General features: G+C 47.2%; 1 protein-coding gene and 1 long non-coding RNA gene across 2 annotated transcripts; one reads left to right on the top strand and one right to left on the bottom strand.

The window, feature by feature from the left end:
• Positions 1-246: 246 nt before the first annotated feature.
• LOC134372467 (DNA-directed RNA polymerase I subunit RPA43-like) lies at positions 247-6,874 on the top strand. The gene is given in 3 exon segments (XM_063089960.1): positions 247-1,311; positions 6,344-6,498; positions 6,616-6,874. Coding segments are annotated over 3 exon segments (1,479 nt in total).
• Positions 6,875-7,851: 977 nt separating this feature from the next.
• LOC134373143 (uncharacterized) lies at positions 7,852-9,884 on the bottom strand. The gene is made up of 3 exons (XR_010022945.1): positions 9,752-9,884; positions 8,154-8,383; positions 7,852-7,994 (listed from the first exon to the last, which is right to left on the bottom strand). It is a non-coding gene; the product is annotated as an uncharacterized LOC134373143 (long non-coding RNA).
• Between the last annotated feature and the right edge of the window lie 6,747 nt (positions 9,885-16,631).

Genomic DNA, 16,631 nt, shown 5'->3' on the forward strand with positions numbered 1-16,631 from the left:
ACAGCCCAGTTCCATGCTCTAACTGTGCCCTGCCATGCTTAGGATAGAGACCCTGGTCCTGGGGGAGGCTCCCACCTGCCGCCTGGCCTGGCTGTTCCCTTTAGCCTGGAATGTTCTTCCTAGCACCCTCACCTAATGAATGCCTGCTTGCATTTCTGATGTCGACTCAAGTGTCACTTCTTTGGGGAAGAAATAAAAACACTGGAGTTCAGAGGAAAGAACCCTAGGGGAAACCTGACAAGCCGCATGGCTGCGGGTTGTTCAGTGGTGCCACGGCCGAAGGCGGCCTCTAAGCGGCCTGTGGTAGGACCCGCCAGCGTCCTGCCTTGCTTGGAGCTGCCGACTTATGCCGCTGCTTGTGTGCTCGTGAATTGCCGCTACTCTTGCCTCGTGGCCGGGCCGCACCGGAGGCACATTGCACTGTCGCCCCGCTACCTTAACAGGAAACGCACTGGCATCCGAGAGCAAATCGATGCGGAGCTCCTGCGCTATTCCGAGAGGATTTTTTTAAAGGCATTGCGTTTCAATTTTGGACTGTCTGCTTAGAGAAACCTTTCAGGTGTCCCCATTGCATATGATAACATTAAAGTTGTGGGTGAACTGGGAGATATTTATGATGATCAGGGACACATTCATCTTAACATTGAAGCAGATTTTGTTATTTTCTGCCCTGAACCAGGACAAAAGCTTATGGGTACAGTAAGTAAAATGTCTTCTAGTCACATTGGCTGTTCGGTACATGACTGTTTTAATGCCTCCATCCCTAAACCCGAGCAAACATCAGTTGAGCAGTGGCAGACCCTGGAGATAAATGTGGGTGATGAACTAGAATTTGAAGTATTTCGTTTAGACTCAGATGCTGCTGGAGTATTCTGCATTCGAGGAAAACTAAATATGACTAGTTTACAATCCAAGTGTTCTAAAGTTTCGGAAGAAGTAACAGAAACCAGTACTGAGGACGCTGTTGAAAAACTTCCAAAGAAGAAAAAGAAAAAGAAGAAAGACCCAGAGACATATGAAGCAGATGATGGTACCACCGAGCTAACAGATTTTGCAGATGTCTCCCCAAACAAAGAGACAGACCTGCAGATTACTAATAATGTGAATGGCTTCAGTGAAGAAGAGCCAAAGAAGGAGAAGAAGAAGAAGAAGAAGAAAAAGCACCAAGAACATCAGGATCAGGACCCTATTTTCCTGGGTAGTGACTCCAGTGGTTACCAAAGTGACCATAAAAAGAAAAAAAAGAAAAGAAAACACAGTGGAGATGCTGAATTTACCCCACTTTTGGAATGCTTACCTAAAAAGAAAAGGGTTTTGCACTCTACATAAAATGATTCCACAGTCTCAAAACTAGCAAAAGGACTTCATGGTACAGTATCATTCATATCATTAAAGAATGAGTTAAGTTTGGGTTTTTATTTGATTTGGTTTTTTTTTGTGATAGTTTTCACCTCTAGTCATTACATGTTTTATTTCCTTTTTTAAAAACGGAGAACATTTACCAGTTTTAGGTTTTTCATTATCATGACTACTACATTATTTCTGTTGTGTAACTTAGAACGGTTTGCCAAAGGAGCTTCTGAAGTCTCCAGAGCCAAGAGCTGTGCCACTTGTCTTTGTTGTGGGAAGCGATAATTCACTAGTCTTTCCTTCCACGTGCATGTATGTTGTTTTCTTTCTTTTTTTCTTTAAGTCTGAGAGGCTGGTGGAAAGGGCTGTTGTCTTGTACTTGTTCATTTGTACCTCAGCAATTTTGATTGTCGATGTGTCGGAGGAGGAGAGTGATGAAGACAGGATAAATGCGACTCTGACTAGTCAGAAACTTTCTGATTACTTTTTAATGCTTGGGGTAGGCTTCTAGAAATTGTTCTGGAGAAAAAACAGGTGTTCACGACTTCTGTTGAGAAAATGTGTAATGTCTTAACTAATAGGAAGACACTGAATAATGAAATGACAAGCTGGTTGAGGCTGATCATCGATGCTTGGCCATCTTCATTCCACAGATATTTGACCATCTACTATGTTTAATACATTCTACTAAGGCCCAGGGACATACAGCAGACAAAGAAGATGTAGTTCCTTCTCTCATGGGGTGTCATAGGATAAACATGAATGCACGTGCACACACACACACACACAGTATACATAAGAAAATATAGAAAATTAGTAATTATGTGAAACTTTGTGAAGAAAAAGAATTGTCCACTAACTTGCCTGTGTTACTATCTGCAAGTAGATGAATGGTTGAATTCGTCTCACAGTGTTAGCCATTTTTGTTGCCGTTTACTTAGTACCCAACATAATCCCGGTCTCCCAGTTTAATGTTTGATAATGAATAAATTCTGCTAGTGGTATATCTTTATCTAAATATGTAACAGTAGGACATAGAGTTTGGAGAGTGGCAGACATTCATACCCTTTGTCTACAAGAAGATGTGTCAGACAGTGGAAGGGTGCAGGCCAATGTCTTTTGTTACAATTGAGAGTCATATGAGTATTGAGCCCTTGAAATGTGGCTAGTCCAAACTGAGATGTGCTGTTAGGATAAAACGCATACCAGATTTTGAATATATACCAAAAAAGAAGGTAAACTATCTCAATTTTTATATTGGTAAAATTATAATATTTTGGGTATAATGAGTTAAATAAAATATTAAAATTAATTTCAGCTTTTGTTCACTTTCCTTTTTTAGAAAAATTAAAAATTGCACATGAGGCTCACTCACATCACCTTTCTTTTCGACAGTGCTGTTTTAAAGGAAGTATGAGTTCAAAAATGTTTGGAACAAGGTATATTATATTATCAGGATTTAATACAGTGGCATACCCAGAAAATGTTCAATGAATGCTTCCATCAAATTTTTTTTTTTTTTTTTTTGGCGGCTGGCCAGTACGGGAATCTAAACCTGTGACCTTAGTATTACAAGACTGTGCTCTAACCAACTGTGCTGATTGGCCAGCCACTTCCGTCAAATTTTAAAATTTGAAATATAATTATACTCATGTTTGACAACATAGAAAATTAATTTTTAGTGAAACAACTCTAACCCACCCCTCCACCCCCTCCCACCGCACACACACACCAAGAAAGGAGTCAAATTCATGCTATTCATGGAAAAATACATTGTAGCTTAGCAAAATAAGCAAATTTCTATGTTATTTTTGTTTTGTTTCAAATGGTACTCCGGCCAATCTTGTTTTAAAATAATTTGCATCTTTGAAGAAAAGAGCAGCATGCTGAACTTGAAACTAGATTTTTTTAATCCTTTTTTCACAATATGAGTGGTTTTAAAAAGTCAAATCTGGCCATTTTTCTTGCCTAAAATATAGTGACTTTGTTTTTTTCTGATATGAAGGAAATGATGATAGTGTCCTCTGTTCTTCAAAACATTTGTCACGTGCTTGCTAACCTAGGCTTTGTCTATTCTGTCTTGGAATTTGCTCCTTAAAACCCTCTAGCCTAGACTAGACCCCTTACCTTCTCTGTAATTCCAGTAATTCACAAATTTTATACTATGCAAGGTACCTTGTTAGTCATTGGAGATTCATAGATGATTTAAGCAGTTTGTGCTCTTAAGGGCTTACAGTTTTGTCTGTGAGATACACAAGTGATTGTAAATGACAGGTACAAAAAGTATGAATCAAGTGTTGTGGAAAGTCTTGAATAGTGCCACTTTTGCTGGTGGAAGCAGAGGGTAATGGTTAAGCAGGTTGCTGGATGAACAGCATTTTGACCAGTGGAGAAGGGAAAAGGCTGTGGCATTCTAGTGGGAGAGCTTGCAGAGGCCTGAGAGGTGTCTAATACAAAAGACCTCAGACACTACTTTCTAAATAAAGTTTTTCCAGACTAACGTGGGCTAAATGCACTTGTTTTGTAACCGTAATTCTTATTTTTCTTTAATAGAAAATTTTCTACTTGTAGCACTCTACATTATTGTTTCAAACTATTCATCTTTTTATAGAGCTTGTTTCTTGATCAAATTTGTCTCAACCAAATAAGTGTCTTGATGGATGAGATTGTGCCTTAACTATATCTGCAGTATTTACCAGTGAATCTTTTAAAGTCAAAGCATAAACAGATACTTTTAAATTGATAATTAAATGAAAAGCACATGTTCATCTGGTATCACTTTGTCTCTGATGTGATATTCTTAACTTTTCCACCCATTCTTTAAATAAAGGCATTCACTGTTTTGTCTAAAAAAAAAAAAAAAAACCCTAGAAGCCAGGGAGACTCTGAACCTTCTCCCAGCTGGCATTCACCTCTTCATGGCCCTTGAGGGCTGCGGAACCAGAGGTCCAGGAGGGCCCAGGACATCATGCCCTTTGTTCAGCTGTCACCCGGAGCAGGGAGCTGCCCCATGCCACACAGCCAACGCCACTCTGGAGTCAGCCTGTTGGGGTGTGCGTCCTCACTCTGATGCCCCAACTCTGAGAGCTTTGGGAAGTGACTTGTTTTCTCTTTGTTTCAGCCTGATGATCTGTAAAGTTGGATAACAGCTGTTTTCCTCATTCATTGCAGGGAAGGGGAGAGGGTGGTGTTGAAAAGGTGGTGCTGGGGAGAAGGGTGGGGACATTTATAATGAGAGCAGTAGCCACAGTCCACACAGCACCTGCTGCCTCCTGGACCTTGAGCTGCCATCACACATGGAGCAGTATCTTAGGGTGGGAGGCCTCAGAAGCAGTGCCTGGGCTGGCCGGTTAGCTCAGCTGGTTAGAGTGCAATGTTATAACATCGAGGTCAAGGGTTCAGATCCCATGACTGGCCAGCTGCCAAAAAGAAAAAAAAAAAAAAAAAAAAAAAAACCTAGAAACAGCCTGAGACAGGATCCAGGGGCCGTTATCTATGGAATAGCCTGTAAGGAAGGGAGGGAAGAAGGATGGACAGGGAGGAAGGCAGGCAGAGGTGTGGTTCTGCAAAACCCAGCCTCCACTTGACCCCTGGGGGCTCTGGAGCATGGACAGCTCCCCAGGTTGGCCTCAAGGCTTGGAGCCATCTTATCAGGTGTCAGTCAGTGGTTGGTTGGAAGGAGCTCCTTAACTTCCTTAGTGGTTCTCTAAAGAGGCAACTGTGAGCCATTATGAGCCAACCCTCGCTGTAGCCGGGGGGCCTGAGTGCCACCTATAAGGGGAATCAGCACCAGTGCAGGTATTACATTCTTTTAAGTTTGGCAAGCAAGGAAACTGGGGCAACAAGGGGCAATGGCTGTGCCCAATGTCAATGACTTAATCAGGACAGGGTTAGGGTTAGGGCATGCAATGTAGTAGAAAAGGACCAGGGACATATGGTTTTGAGTTGTGGCTCACCCTTTATTGGCTGTGTGGTGTTAGGCAGGCTCCCTCTCTGAAACTCAGTTTACTCACCTGGAAAATAGATGCACAGAGGTTCTGACCTCCTAGGGTTGCTAAGAGGCCTCAATGAAAAACTGTATGTGAGGGCCGGCCTGTGGCTCACTTGGGAGAGTGTGGTGCTGATAACACCAAGGCCACGGGTTCGGATCCCTATATAGGGATGGCTGCTTAGCTCACTTGGGAGAGCATGGTGCTGACACCAAGTCAAGGGTTAAGATCCCCTTACCAGTCATCTTTTAAGAAAAAAAAAAAAGAAAAACTGCTTGTGAAACTTAGCACAGTACTGGGCACATGCTGGGGAAGCGGCTGCCGCATTTACTGTGGGTAGGTGCTGAGGGCAGGGATTGTGAGATTAAGTACTCCATGAAATGATGACAGGGTGCCCTGGGGGATGGTCATTTCCCAACTACCTTGCCCACTAAATTTAGAAACCACTTCACCCACACTAGACGCCTCTTCAGCCCGGTGACTGAGTTTCAAAGCCGTGAGTCAGTGGTTATTAGAATTTAGATGCCTATGCCCCAGGTCGGGTAGGGGGCACTGTGGAGCCCCACCCACGCTCAAGGGGAGGTTTCAAGAATTTCCTCTGCTAAAGAATGTTCCTATACAGAGTGTTGCACGCTGGAATCTGCCCATATCAGGTGCCATAGTGAGGCCACGGGCGGCTCAGGAGGAGGCCATACCAGTCCTCGTTGGTCGGTGCCCAGCCAAGCCGTGACTGGCAGCCCAGGGCCTGTGCAGCCTTGGGGGCTGATATTTGAGAGTCTGCTGGGCAGTGAGCCTCCTAACCTGGGCAAACCCTGGCCAGTGAGCGGAAGCTTCAGGGAGGCAGCCTCTGGCTGGAGACAGAGACGTGCTTTCCAACAATTGTCTGAAAATAGAACAGGCCGGCTCACGAGGAAATGACTCCCCGTCACGGGGAGGGGGCAGCAGGAGCAGGAAGCCTGCTTAGAAGCAGGCGAAGGGGTGCAACCAGGGCCTCTGGCCCCCAGAGACCCCAAGTCCACCAGTCCCTCAACCCCTGCATCCCAAATGTCTGGGGAAATGCAGCGAAGCAGGCAGGCCCTGGTTCAGGCGCCTTTATCCCGAATGAGCTGTCAGAGGAAGAGTTGGTGCTCGGCAAGAGGACTTCCTTCTCAGGCCTTGAGTGTGCTGGGCAGAGAACTGGCCAGGGTTGGGAGATGTTCCAGTCCCATCTGACAACTGCGCCCTTCTTGGCTGGGTCATGTCCCCTCGCTAAGTCTCAGTTTCCCTTTCTGTTTAGTGAGGATCAGGCAAGCTACTCTTGGAAGGCCTACTTCAGCAGCACTCCCTCTGAAGACCCCCACACCAAGCACCCATGCCTCCAGGACCCGGGCCTGGTGTTGCCACCTGCCGGGGCCGAGGCTGAGTTCATGCTGCCCACCTACGGGCTCCAGGGGAGAAGAAGAAAAATGCATCCAACCTTGTTCTCATATGGCTGTTGTTTCCCCATCTTTAAGAAAATCGTGAAGGTGCAGAATGTTCTTGTCAAGGCAAAGTGAAGGGTAGACCAAAACTGGGTGCCCCCCTAGGGCCGCCCCATGGCTCACTTGGGAGAGTGTGATGCTGATAACACCAAGGACATGGGTTGGGATCCCTATATAGGGATGGCCAGTTAGCTCACTTGGGAGAGCATGGTGCTGACAACACCAAGTCAAGGGTTAAGATCCCCTTACTGGTCATCTTTTAAAAAAACAAAAACAAAAAACAAAACTGGGTGCCTCTGTAACGGGGGGCCTAGATCCCTCTACTCAGCCCACTGCCCTGGGGTTCTGGGTAACAGTTTGAGAGCCAGTGTTAAGAGGGTGAAGGACTGAGGAGCAGAGAATTGCAGCCCAATTCCACACTCTCAGCCAGCACTTCACCAAATTCCAAAAGTCTCCCTGGAGAGGCTGAGGCCATGGAGCGGGTTTAGGGATTTTTTTGTTTTGGTGGTTGGTGGAACCTTGTGACAGTTAGCTATGGTGGAAAGAGAAGAACAGAAGTCAACGGCATAGGGCTGGGGGGCTGTAGGTCACAGCTAACATCAGGTGGGACTGAAAGGGGCCCTTCATGGGGAGGGTCCTTCCTGCCAGGCAGAGCATTTCCCCATTGGTGGAGGGAGCAAAGGGCAGGTAGGGTTGGCAAAGACCCAGAACCCTAGCTCCATGCCCTCTGCCTACGCCCCCTCCTCCTTTCTCCTTCCTAAGGCTGGGTGGGAGGTTTGGTGGGAGGGCACTCGAAAGACAACCTCATCCCTCCTGCCCTGTGTTAGGGATGTCCTGATTTTACATCTTCTGTTTCACTGTCCCCATGAACCATCAAAATATCCCCAACACTGTTGGGGAGTTACACAGGATTGTGTTTCCTTGTTTGGGCTCATTCAAGTTTTTTGCAAGGAGCATATATTATGTTTGAAATAAGAAAAATAACCTCATGAACTTTTCTTAAAAAAAAAAAAAAAAAAGCAAGGAAATGTCCCAGAAATTCTAACCTGTGTCCTCATTGCAGCTCCTAAACAATGATTTTTTCACAGAAAAGTACACCGAACTCAAACTGGATCATGTGTCCTGACTTGGCTCGGAAATTGTGATCAGGAACAACTTTTTCCAGGTGGGGTTGGTCCAATGTGACATTCTCAGGCTGAGGAAAGACCAGTGGAGGGAGAAGAGGGTTGAATTTCTGGGCATTTCGACATCAAGTGCAAATCAGCATTTGTCATTTTATGGATTATTTACAACTGATGTTATTTACAAGTGACATTTGTAAATGATCTTTGTAAATGATTTGTAAATGATCTACCTCTTGGGGTTCTGGGGTTGACTGGGTGGTTCTTGTTTTGGGAGGGTTCTGTCACACAGCTGCAGACAGAGGGTGGCTGGGGCTGGCAGTATCTCCCAGGCTTCCTTCCTCATCTGTCTGGTGCTTAATGCTGGTGCAGGCAGGGCCCTCAACAGGAGCAGCTGTGAATGGCTTGGGCTTCCTCACAACATGGCACTGGGTTCCAGGAGCAAGAGGCCCAAGAGACAGAGCTGGGCAGGACAGAGACCAAATATATACTATACAGCAATACAGCTTCTGCCAATCACATGATTAGTGAGTTGGGACTTTCAACCCCACCCTACCTACCCACCTCTGACCTCCAGGGAAGTGAGGGGAACTGGAGACAGAGTTCAATCACCGCTGGTCAATGGCTCAATCAATTACACCTATGTATGAGACATTGATACACAACTCGGAACGACAGGGTTCAGGGAGCTCCCAAGTTGGTGAACACATCAATGTGCTGGTAGGGCAGTGTGACGGGAAGGGCATGGCAGCTTTATGTACCCTCTGCCCCTTACCCTGCCCTATGAAGCTCTTCCATTTGGCTGGTCCTGAGTTGTATCCTTTATAATAAAACTGAAATCATAAGAATAGCACCTTCTTGAGTCTGTTAGTTTCTATTGTAGCAAATTATTGTGCCTGAGTAGAGAGGTCATGGGGTCAAGTGCCCAGCTCACATCTTGAAGGTATCTAGGGGCCACACCCTGAGTAGTCTGGGGACCCATTTATGGCTGGCATCTGAAGTGAGGACAGTCTTATGGGACTGAGTGTTTAACCTGTGGGTTCTAACCTAACTCCAGGTAGTGTCCGAATTGATTTTTTTGCTGTGCTTCTTTTTCAGTACTCTTTTCCTTCACTGTTTTTTTTTTTGTGTGTGTGTGGTTGGCCAGTATGGGGATCCAAACCCTTGACCTTGGTGTTACAAGGCTGCACTGTAACCAACTGAGCTAACCAACCAGTCCAGTATCAGAATTGAGTTAACTGGTAAGATGCCTACTTGGTGTCAGACATTTAGAGAATTGGTGTGATGGTTAATTTTATGTGTCAACTTGACTGGACCCAGGGATGCCCAGATAGCTGGTAAAATATTATTTCTGGGTGTGCCTGTGAAGTTGTGTCTGGAAGAGATTAGCATTTGAATCAGTTAGACTAAGTAAAAAAGACAGCCCTCCCCAGTGTGGGCAGGCATCATCCAATCCAATGAGGATGGAAAGGCAGAGGACGGGAGAATTCTCTCCATCCTTGAGCTCGGATGTCCATCTTCTCCTCTTCTCTTGCCCCTGGACATCAAAGCTTCTTTTCTTGGGCCTTTGGACTCCAGGACTTACACCAGCATGCACTCATACCTGCCCCCAGTTCTCAGGTCTTCAGTCTCAGAATGAATTACACCACCAGCTTTCCTGGGTCTCCAGCTTGCAGACAGCAGATTGAGGGAATTCTCAGTCTCCGTAATCAAGTGAGCCAGTGCCCGTAACAAACCTCCTCTTCTGTTTCTGTATTTATATCCTGTTGGTTCTGTTTCCCTGGAGAACCCTAACTAACACAGTTGGTGTTTAGAAAAACAAAAAAATCACCTTTCATGACCTGGCTTTGGAAGTCACATGACATCACTTCCACTGTCCTCTGTTGGCCAAGCCTGTCATAAAGTTCTGTCCAGGTTCACGGGGAGAGGACCAGGACTCCACCTCTTGAGGGAGGAGTGGCGAGGTCACACTGTAAAAAGAACATAGGAATGGGAGCTATTGGTACAGCCATCTCTGGAAAATATGATGTGCTACAGTCATAAAATGCTGACTTGGCTACACACTGTGCTGGAACCACAAACACTGGGTAAGGAGCCACACCTGCCAGTTGATGGACACATGGGTTGTTTTAGTTTGGGGGCAATTAGGAAGAAGGCCAGAATCAATATTTGTGTACAGTTCTTTCATTTGAAACTCATTTTGCCTGGATACACATATACAGACCATCAAATGGTTCTCTGATCCTGCTTAACTTGGAGACGACAAAGCCATCTTGCTGAGTTCTTCAGAGGAGTCTAGTGGATGTGTGATAAGCACTTAACCCACTGACTAGAGCACAAAAGTAACTCAACAATGGCAGCTGTTAACATCCTTCCTGTTGTTTGGGGATGAGGGGAAAGGTGACCTGCATTTCCCTGGGGCAGGGTATCTCAACCACAGCATTATTCACATTCTGGGCAGGACCACTCTTTGTTGTGGGGGCTTTCTTGTGCATTGGTCCCTACCGCTAAATACAGTAGCAAGCCCCTGTTAAAGAAAAAATTATTCAATAACACTTGATAAAGACAGTAAGACAGACTCTATTCAAGAGGGACTGTCATGATAGGTACACAGTGGGGCTACCACAATAGGGTTTTGCAGTAAGGAAAAGAGACTGGGTTCAACTCAACCCCGAAACAGCATGGGCAAGTGGGAATTTATAGCCAAGGAGTAGAGTGGGGGTCAGTGGATGGGAAATGACCAAGAGGAAACATTAGGGGGGACTCTGGCTGAACCAACCTAACAGGATTCCTGCTGAAGTCAGACCAGAGTGGTCAGATGTCACCTGGAGGATGAGAGGTGTTTCAGTCCATTTGGGTTCCTACAACAAAATACCTTAAACTGGGTAATTTATAACAGAAACTTATTTCTCACAGTTCTGGAGGCTGGGAGATCCAAGATCAAGGCACCTGCAGATTCAGTGACTGCTGAGGGCTCAGTCTCTGCTTGATAGATGGCACCTTCTTGCTATGTCCTTGCATGGTGGAAGGGGTGAGCAAGCTCCCTCAGGCCTCTTTTTGTAAGGGCATTAATCCTATTCATGAGGGCTTCACCTTATCACCTTGTTAAAAGACAAAATCACAACAAATTTAGTTGAAAGATCTTAACTGGCTTTTATTTGTGATTCTAGAATCGGGCAACACCCCATTCTATAAGATAATGAGTGTTTCAATGAGCTGAGCAGAGGAGATGGGCTTTATAGTCAGAAAGGGGCCGAGGAAAGCAGAATGAAAAGAGGATCGATCGTTTCAAAGTTACTTTCCTTATGGGGTTAAAACAGAGGGGACTTCCTTGGCGTGCTAGCTCAGGTAAACTGGGCCCCTTTTGATTGGCTGCTGTGAATCTCCTGTTTTTTGGAAAACTGAAATGTTTTACAGTTCAGTTTGATTATGTGGCACTTAGCATGAGTGAATCCATTCTGGTTTGGTCTGGTCTGCTGGGGCCTAGTGCAGGAGCTCTAGGCGTCCTATACATTTTATTTAACCACCTCCCAAAAGCCCTACCACTTAATACCACACTGGAGTTTAGGTTTCAACATGTGAATTTGTGGGGGACACCAGCCTTCAGACCATAGTAGTGGGGGACAAGGAACCCGACTGGATATCAAGGGTGATCAGATATCAAGCATGGAGGATCCTGACTAGACTGAGCAGGGTTCTTGCTAAAGTTGGACAATGCAGAGATGAACACAGCAGCCCAAATGTCAGGGCCTGGTTGAAAAAGAGCTCAGAGGAGCCTCATTAGAGTTTGGTCAGGGAGACAGTCTTTGTTACCTCTCCCCATACCCAGTTGTGACAATCAAGGATGCAAGAATGTCTGCAGGCACTCCTAAATGTCCCCCACAGGCCAAGATCTCCCTGGATGGGAACCCCTGCCCTAGAATGCCTCTAAGTTCCTCAGCTCTTTGCAGAGTAAGCAGCATCAAATTGCTCCCCTGGGTCTCCTGGGGTGACAGAGGGAACCCAGTTCACAGCCACGTCACCCCAGAGGCACATGACAAGGTGTCCAGGTGCAGGGGCATGACCTTTGGGGGTGCAGGCACCACTGAACAACCTCCTTCATAATTCACAGGGATTTGGCTATGGGCAAACTCTCCCATTGCGTCCTTGTAATAGGCCCTGCCCAGCTGATGGCCTCAAAACACCTGCTGCTGTTATCAACAGGGAGGCAGCAGGAACCTCACCTGGAAAGGTGCTTTGCAGAGAGAGTGGCATGATGGGAGGAAAGTATTTTCTTCAAGAACCTTGACCAAATCTCTCCCAAATTGTGAATGCAAATCAATTTTATTACTTAACAATCAATAAATATATACTAATAATAACAACAATTATAATGGCAGTCTTTTCATTTGAGAACACTTTGCAGTTTACAAAGAACTTCTCCCTATTTGATCCTCAAATCAATCCTATTTCCATTTTAGGAATAAGAAAACAGGCTCAGAGATGGTAGCTGACTCAACCCAAGGCCACACAGCTGGCCAATGGCAGAGAAACATTTGGAAGCCAAATTCAGCCTCCCCCATCCCCAGGGCCCACTTTGTTCCTCTCCCAGACTTGAATGTGGAGAGACCCCTTTCCCCTCTGCTATAAAGCAGTTTCAGGACTGCTCTTCCCCAAGCCCAAAGCTGACCACCTCTCCCTCCCCAGTAGCTAGTGGGGAATCAAAGCAGGCAGAGGTTTCCCCAACAGCCGCGTTGGACACCCACAATCCTGGAAGGGGCCTTGGCTCAGGTGAAACTTTCCTGAGGGCACAGCTCTGGCCCAGACATGCCCACTAAGGCACCAAGAGCAGGTGGACACTGGGAGGCAGAGGGGCAGCCTTGTCTCTGCACAAGGAGTCCTGCAGCCTCGGGCAATTCGCTTCACTCTCCTGCTCCCTAAGATGAGTGGGGCAGAACTGGCCCCTGGCCATGCCCAGCTCACACGCTGGACGTTGGCAGGGCATCGCTGGGCACTGCAGCTGTGCAAAGAAACTGAGTTGTGCTTCCACAATCAGCAAATGTCCACTTTCAGAAGTTGCCTGTTTATAAGGTGTGGAGTGCCGACACTGGACCCCGTTCAGTTCCTAGAGAGCCAGGATGTCCTAAAGTCTAGCCACTCCAAGTTTCCAGCTCTCCATCACCCTTTTGGGGAGTATGAGTCCCTGAGGGAGTGTTTATGGGGATCCTGAGGGTAAAAGGGCTGGGGTTCCATGCTCCCCACTCAGGGCTAGAGCTAGCTTAGGCTCCTGCCTGTCCCTTCCCTGCAGGGTAATTGATCTTGGTGGTCTCAGGGTCCCTCCTTTTCCGGACCTCGGTCGCGACAGTCTGAGTCCACTCCATTGCCCTCCCTACCTCCAATAATCTAGAAGGCAAGGGGGGGGCGGGGAGACAGTATGGAGTCCACCGCTCCTGTGATGCCCCAGGCTCCTGGTGCAATTGGATTCACGTCCCCCCCAAGAACCAGATCTGCACAGCTGGGGTGAAGGAGCAAGTCCTGCTATACCTCAGTCCCAGGGCCCTCACAGTCACATAAGTCTTCCCAGGGCAAAGAGGGACAGTTTATCTGGGCGTAACCAATGCCACTTCTGTTATAAAGCTGTGATAAAAGAGACCATTTATCAAGGCTAACCAGGCACCAGGCACTGTGCGAAGGTCTTTATGGCCACTTAGAAAGTGAACCCTCATGACAGTCCTGCAAGGTAGTTCTTTCCTCTATTTTATCTTAAATTTAATTTTATAGTTTTGAATAGGTAAAAAGACACTTACCCAATCTGTCAGCCAAAAGGACAAAAAAAGGTTTTCCAGAGAAGTCCTGTTTCTCTCTCCGCCCCATCCATCCCCCCACCATCAAAGGCAACTCTTATCAGTTTCTTGTTTATCCTTCCAGTCTTCCTTGTGCCAGTACAAACACAATAGACGTTTTTGTCTAACCTCCCTTTCTCACACTGAAGGTAGAATATTACACACCCAGTTCTTCACCTTGTTTTTTTTGTTAACAGTGTAGCCCGGAAGTCCTTTTGTATGAGCGTACAGAAATCTTCTGCTTTCTTTTTTGACAACTGCATAGTATCCCAGCATATGGATGTGCTGGTTTACTGGCTACTCCCTCAAAAATGACAACTTGGTTGTTTCCAATCTGTTGCGATTACAGCTGATGTCATGATGACGATCCTCATACATGCCCATTTCACAGGTGAACAAGTGCATCTGTGGCACAGATTTTTACAAGTGGGATTTTTGGGTTCTCAGACAAATAAGGGCCAAGGTCACATGGAGGATGTTGCCAAATTCCCTGCAAGGGGCTCCACTGCTTTGTGCCCCCACCAGCAAAATATGCAAGAGCATTGTGGTCTGATTTTTACTTCTTTTTGGCAGCTGGCCAGCACAGAGATTGTACCCTGGATCCTGGTGTTATCAGCACCATGCTGTAACCAACTGAGCTAACAGCTGGCCGCTGGTTTGATTTTTAGATTTTGATAGGTGAGAAACAGAATTGCCAGGTCATTTATTATGAAGGGTTTTCTACATGTTTGTTATTTAGATTTCTTTCTCTGTGAACTGTCTATTCAAATTCTTTCCCCTTCTTTGTTGGTCTTTTTCATTTGTATTTTTTAAGAGCCTTTTTATATGGTAGGGAGACAGCCTTTTGTGATATGAATTGTAAGTCTTTTTTTTCCTGGCATATCCTTTGCGTTGTGACTTTGCTTATGGAGATTTTTGCTTTAAGTCTTTTTGTGGTGTTTGGATTTTTAATCATGATTTTAAAAAAACCCTTTTTTTTTTTTTTTTTTTTAAAAAAGATGACCGGTAAGGGGATCTTAACCCTTGACTTGGTGTTGTCAGCACCACGCTCAGCCAGTGAGCGAACCGGCCATCCCTATACGGGATCTGAACCCAGGGCCTTGGTGTTATCAGCACCGTACTCTCCCGAGTGAGCCACAGGCCGGCCCGCTAGAAGACTGCAACCAAGTTAGAGAAATGACACTTATGAGAAACTAAATAATACCCATCCACTGAGACAGTCCTGCAAAGAGGGCTGCAAACGGGACAGGTCTAACCCTGCATAGGAGGACACAGAATGTTGACAAGGACAAGGGGAAACACCTTTCAACTCCCAGGGGGCATATCACTCTGAAAACATCCTGGGGAGATGGGACAGTGTTGCTACTGCTGCCGTTGATTTGTTTATTGGCAGCTGCTCCTGGGGAGATTGTCACAAGCATCAGCATGACTGGTTGTCCTGGTGGGCAGGGCCAAGTGTGCTCATGTGAGGATGGGCCTTTCAGCTGGTCATTGCAGGAAGAGCTTTTGGGAGCGAGATGGTGCAGAAGGAAGCCCAAGTCCTCCACAGCCAGAGGCCACTGGGCTGCTTGCTAAATACTGAGCCAGGCCATGGTGCTGACTACACACGGAAGATCCACAGACTTCTTGGCACTTTCTCCTGTATTTCCCAGGATATACCCCGTAGGAGGTCTCCGTTACTCTCAGAGCCTGGGCGTGTCTCCTCCTCTACTCCGCACTCGGAGTGTGGATTTTATTAAGGCAGCACATTAGTTGTGAGAGAGGGACCCAGAGAGGTGGCAAGGGGCTCACCCTTCCATCCGAGTAGCTCTGGATGGGTTACCTCTCCATCTCTGTTCTCTATCTGTGAGTGGAAGAGGAGATGGCTCCCCCCCACAGGGGCTGGCCCCCATCTGAGGATTACTGACAGGATTTTTGGGGCCAAGGGTACCCTAACCCCATCTTGGGCCTGACTTTGCTGGGCCTGTACGTCCCTAGGGCAGCTATCAGCTGGGACTTTAAATGGGGCCGTGCTACCTCCATCCCTCTACACTGAGGCTGTCGGCCAATAGCCATTTATCACCATTTTTACATTGCTGTCATTCAAAATATAGCGAATAGTTCTCTTTACCCATTTCTTGGTCAAAAATGGGAAATTAAAAGACAGATTGGGTTGTAAGTCAGTGGGGAAAGCCAGGCATCCCTTCCTCGTTTGAGGGTCTCATCTACGCTGCAGAGTGTGTGGTGTGACCCCTGACTTGTCCCCAGCGCCCCAGCCTATTTCCCGCTTGTGATAAGACCGCACAACCTGTGACCTAGTTATAATCTCTAAAGCACTGTCACCAGCGAGCAAACTCTGACCGGACTTCCTCTACCTTGTGAGCTCCTCGGTAGACGTGGCTCCGCGCTGGGATCACCCCCAGAACGAGGGTGCGGGCGGCAGATCTCTGAAGCACGGATGATGCCTCGATGACCAGACTGCGTGTGTGTGTGTGGCCTGTAGAATATGTGGCTCAGGACGCACCCGGAGCCCCTTCGCACTCGCCTGTCATCCCTCAGCCCCACCCTCGCTCACGAGCTGTGGGCGCGCCACGCCGTCCCTCTCGACACCTGCACACGCCTGACCACAGGAGCTGGCTCTTGCGCCTTTACAGGTGGGCGTCGCGGACCGCCGCTTTCATCACTGGGAGGGAAACGGAGGGGCGGGCCTACGCGTGGGCGTGGCCGGAGAGAGGCGTGGCAGGGGCGGGGACCGGCGAAGAGGCGGGGCCGGGGAATGAGATGGGGCGGGACGGAGGCGCGAGGGGCGTGGCGTCGGCGCGCGGCAGGGGCGGGGCCGGAGGGGGCGGGGCGGCGTGACGCGCGCCGACGCGCGATCCCGGAAGCGGTGTCAGATGCTGGGGAGCCGGG

The sequence above is a fragment of the Cynocephalus volans genome, chromosome 3 (genome assembly GCF_027409185.1).
Source record: "Cynocephalus volans isolate mCynVol1 chromosome 3, mCynVol1.pri, whole genome shotgun sequence".
In the NCBI taxonomy this organism is placed as follows: domain Eukaryota; kingdom Metazoa; phylum Chordata; class Mammalia; order Dermoptera; family Cynocephalidae; genus Cynocephalus; species Cynocephalus volans.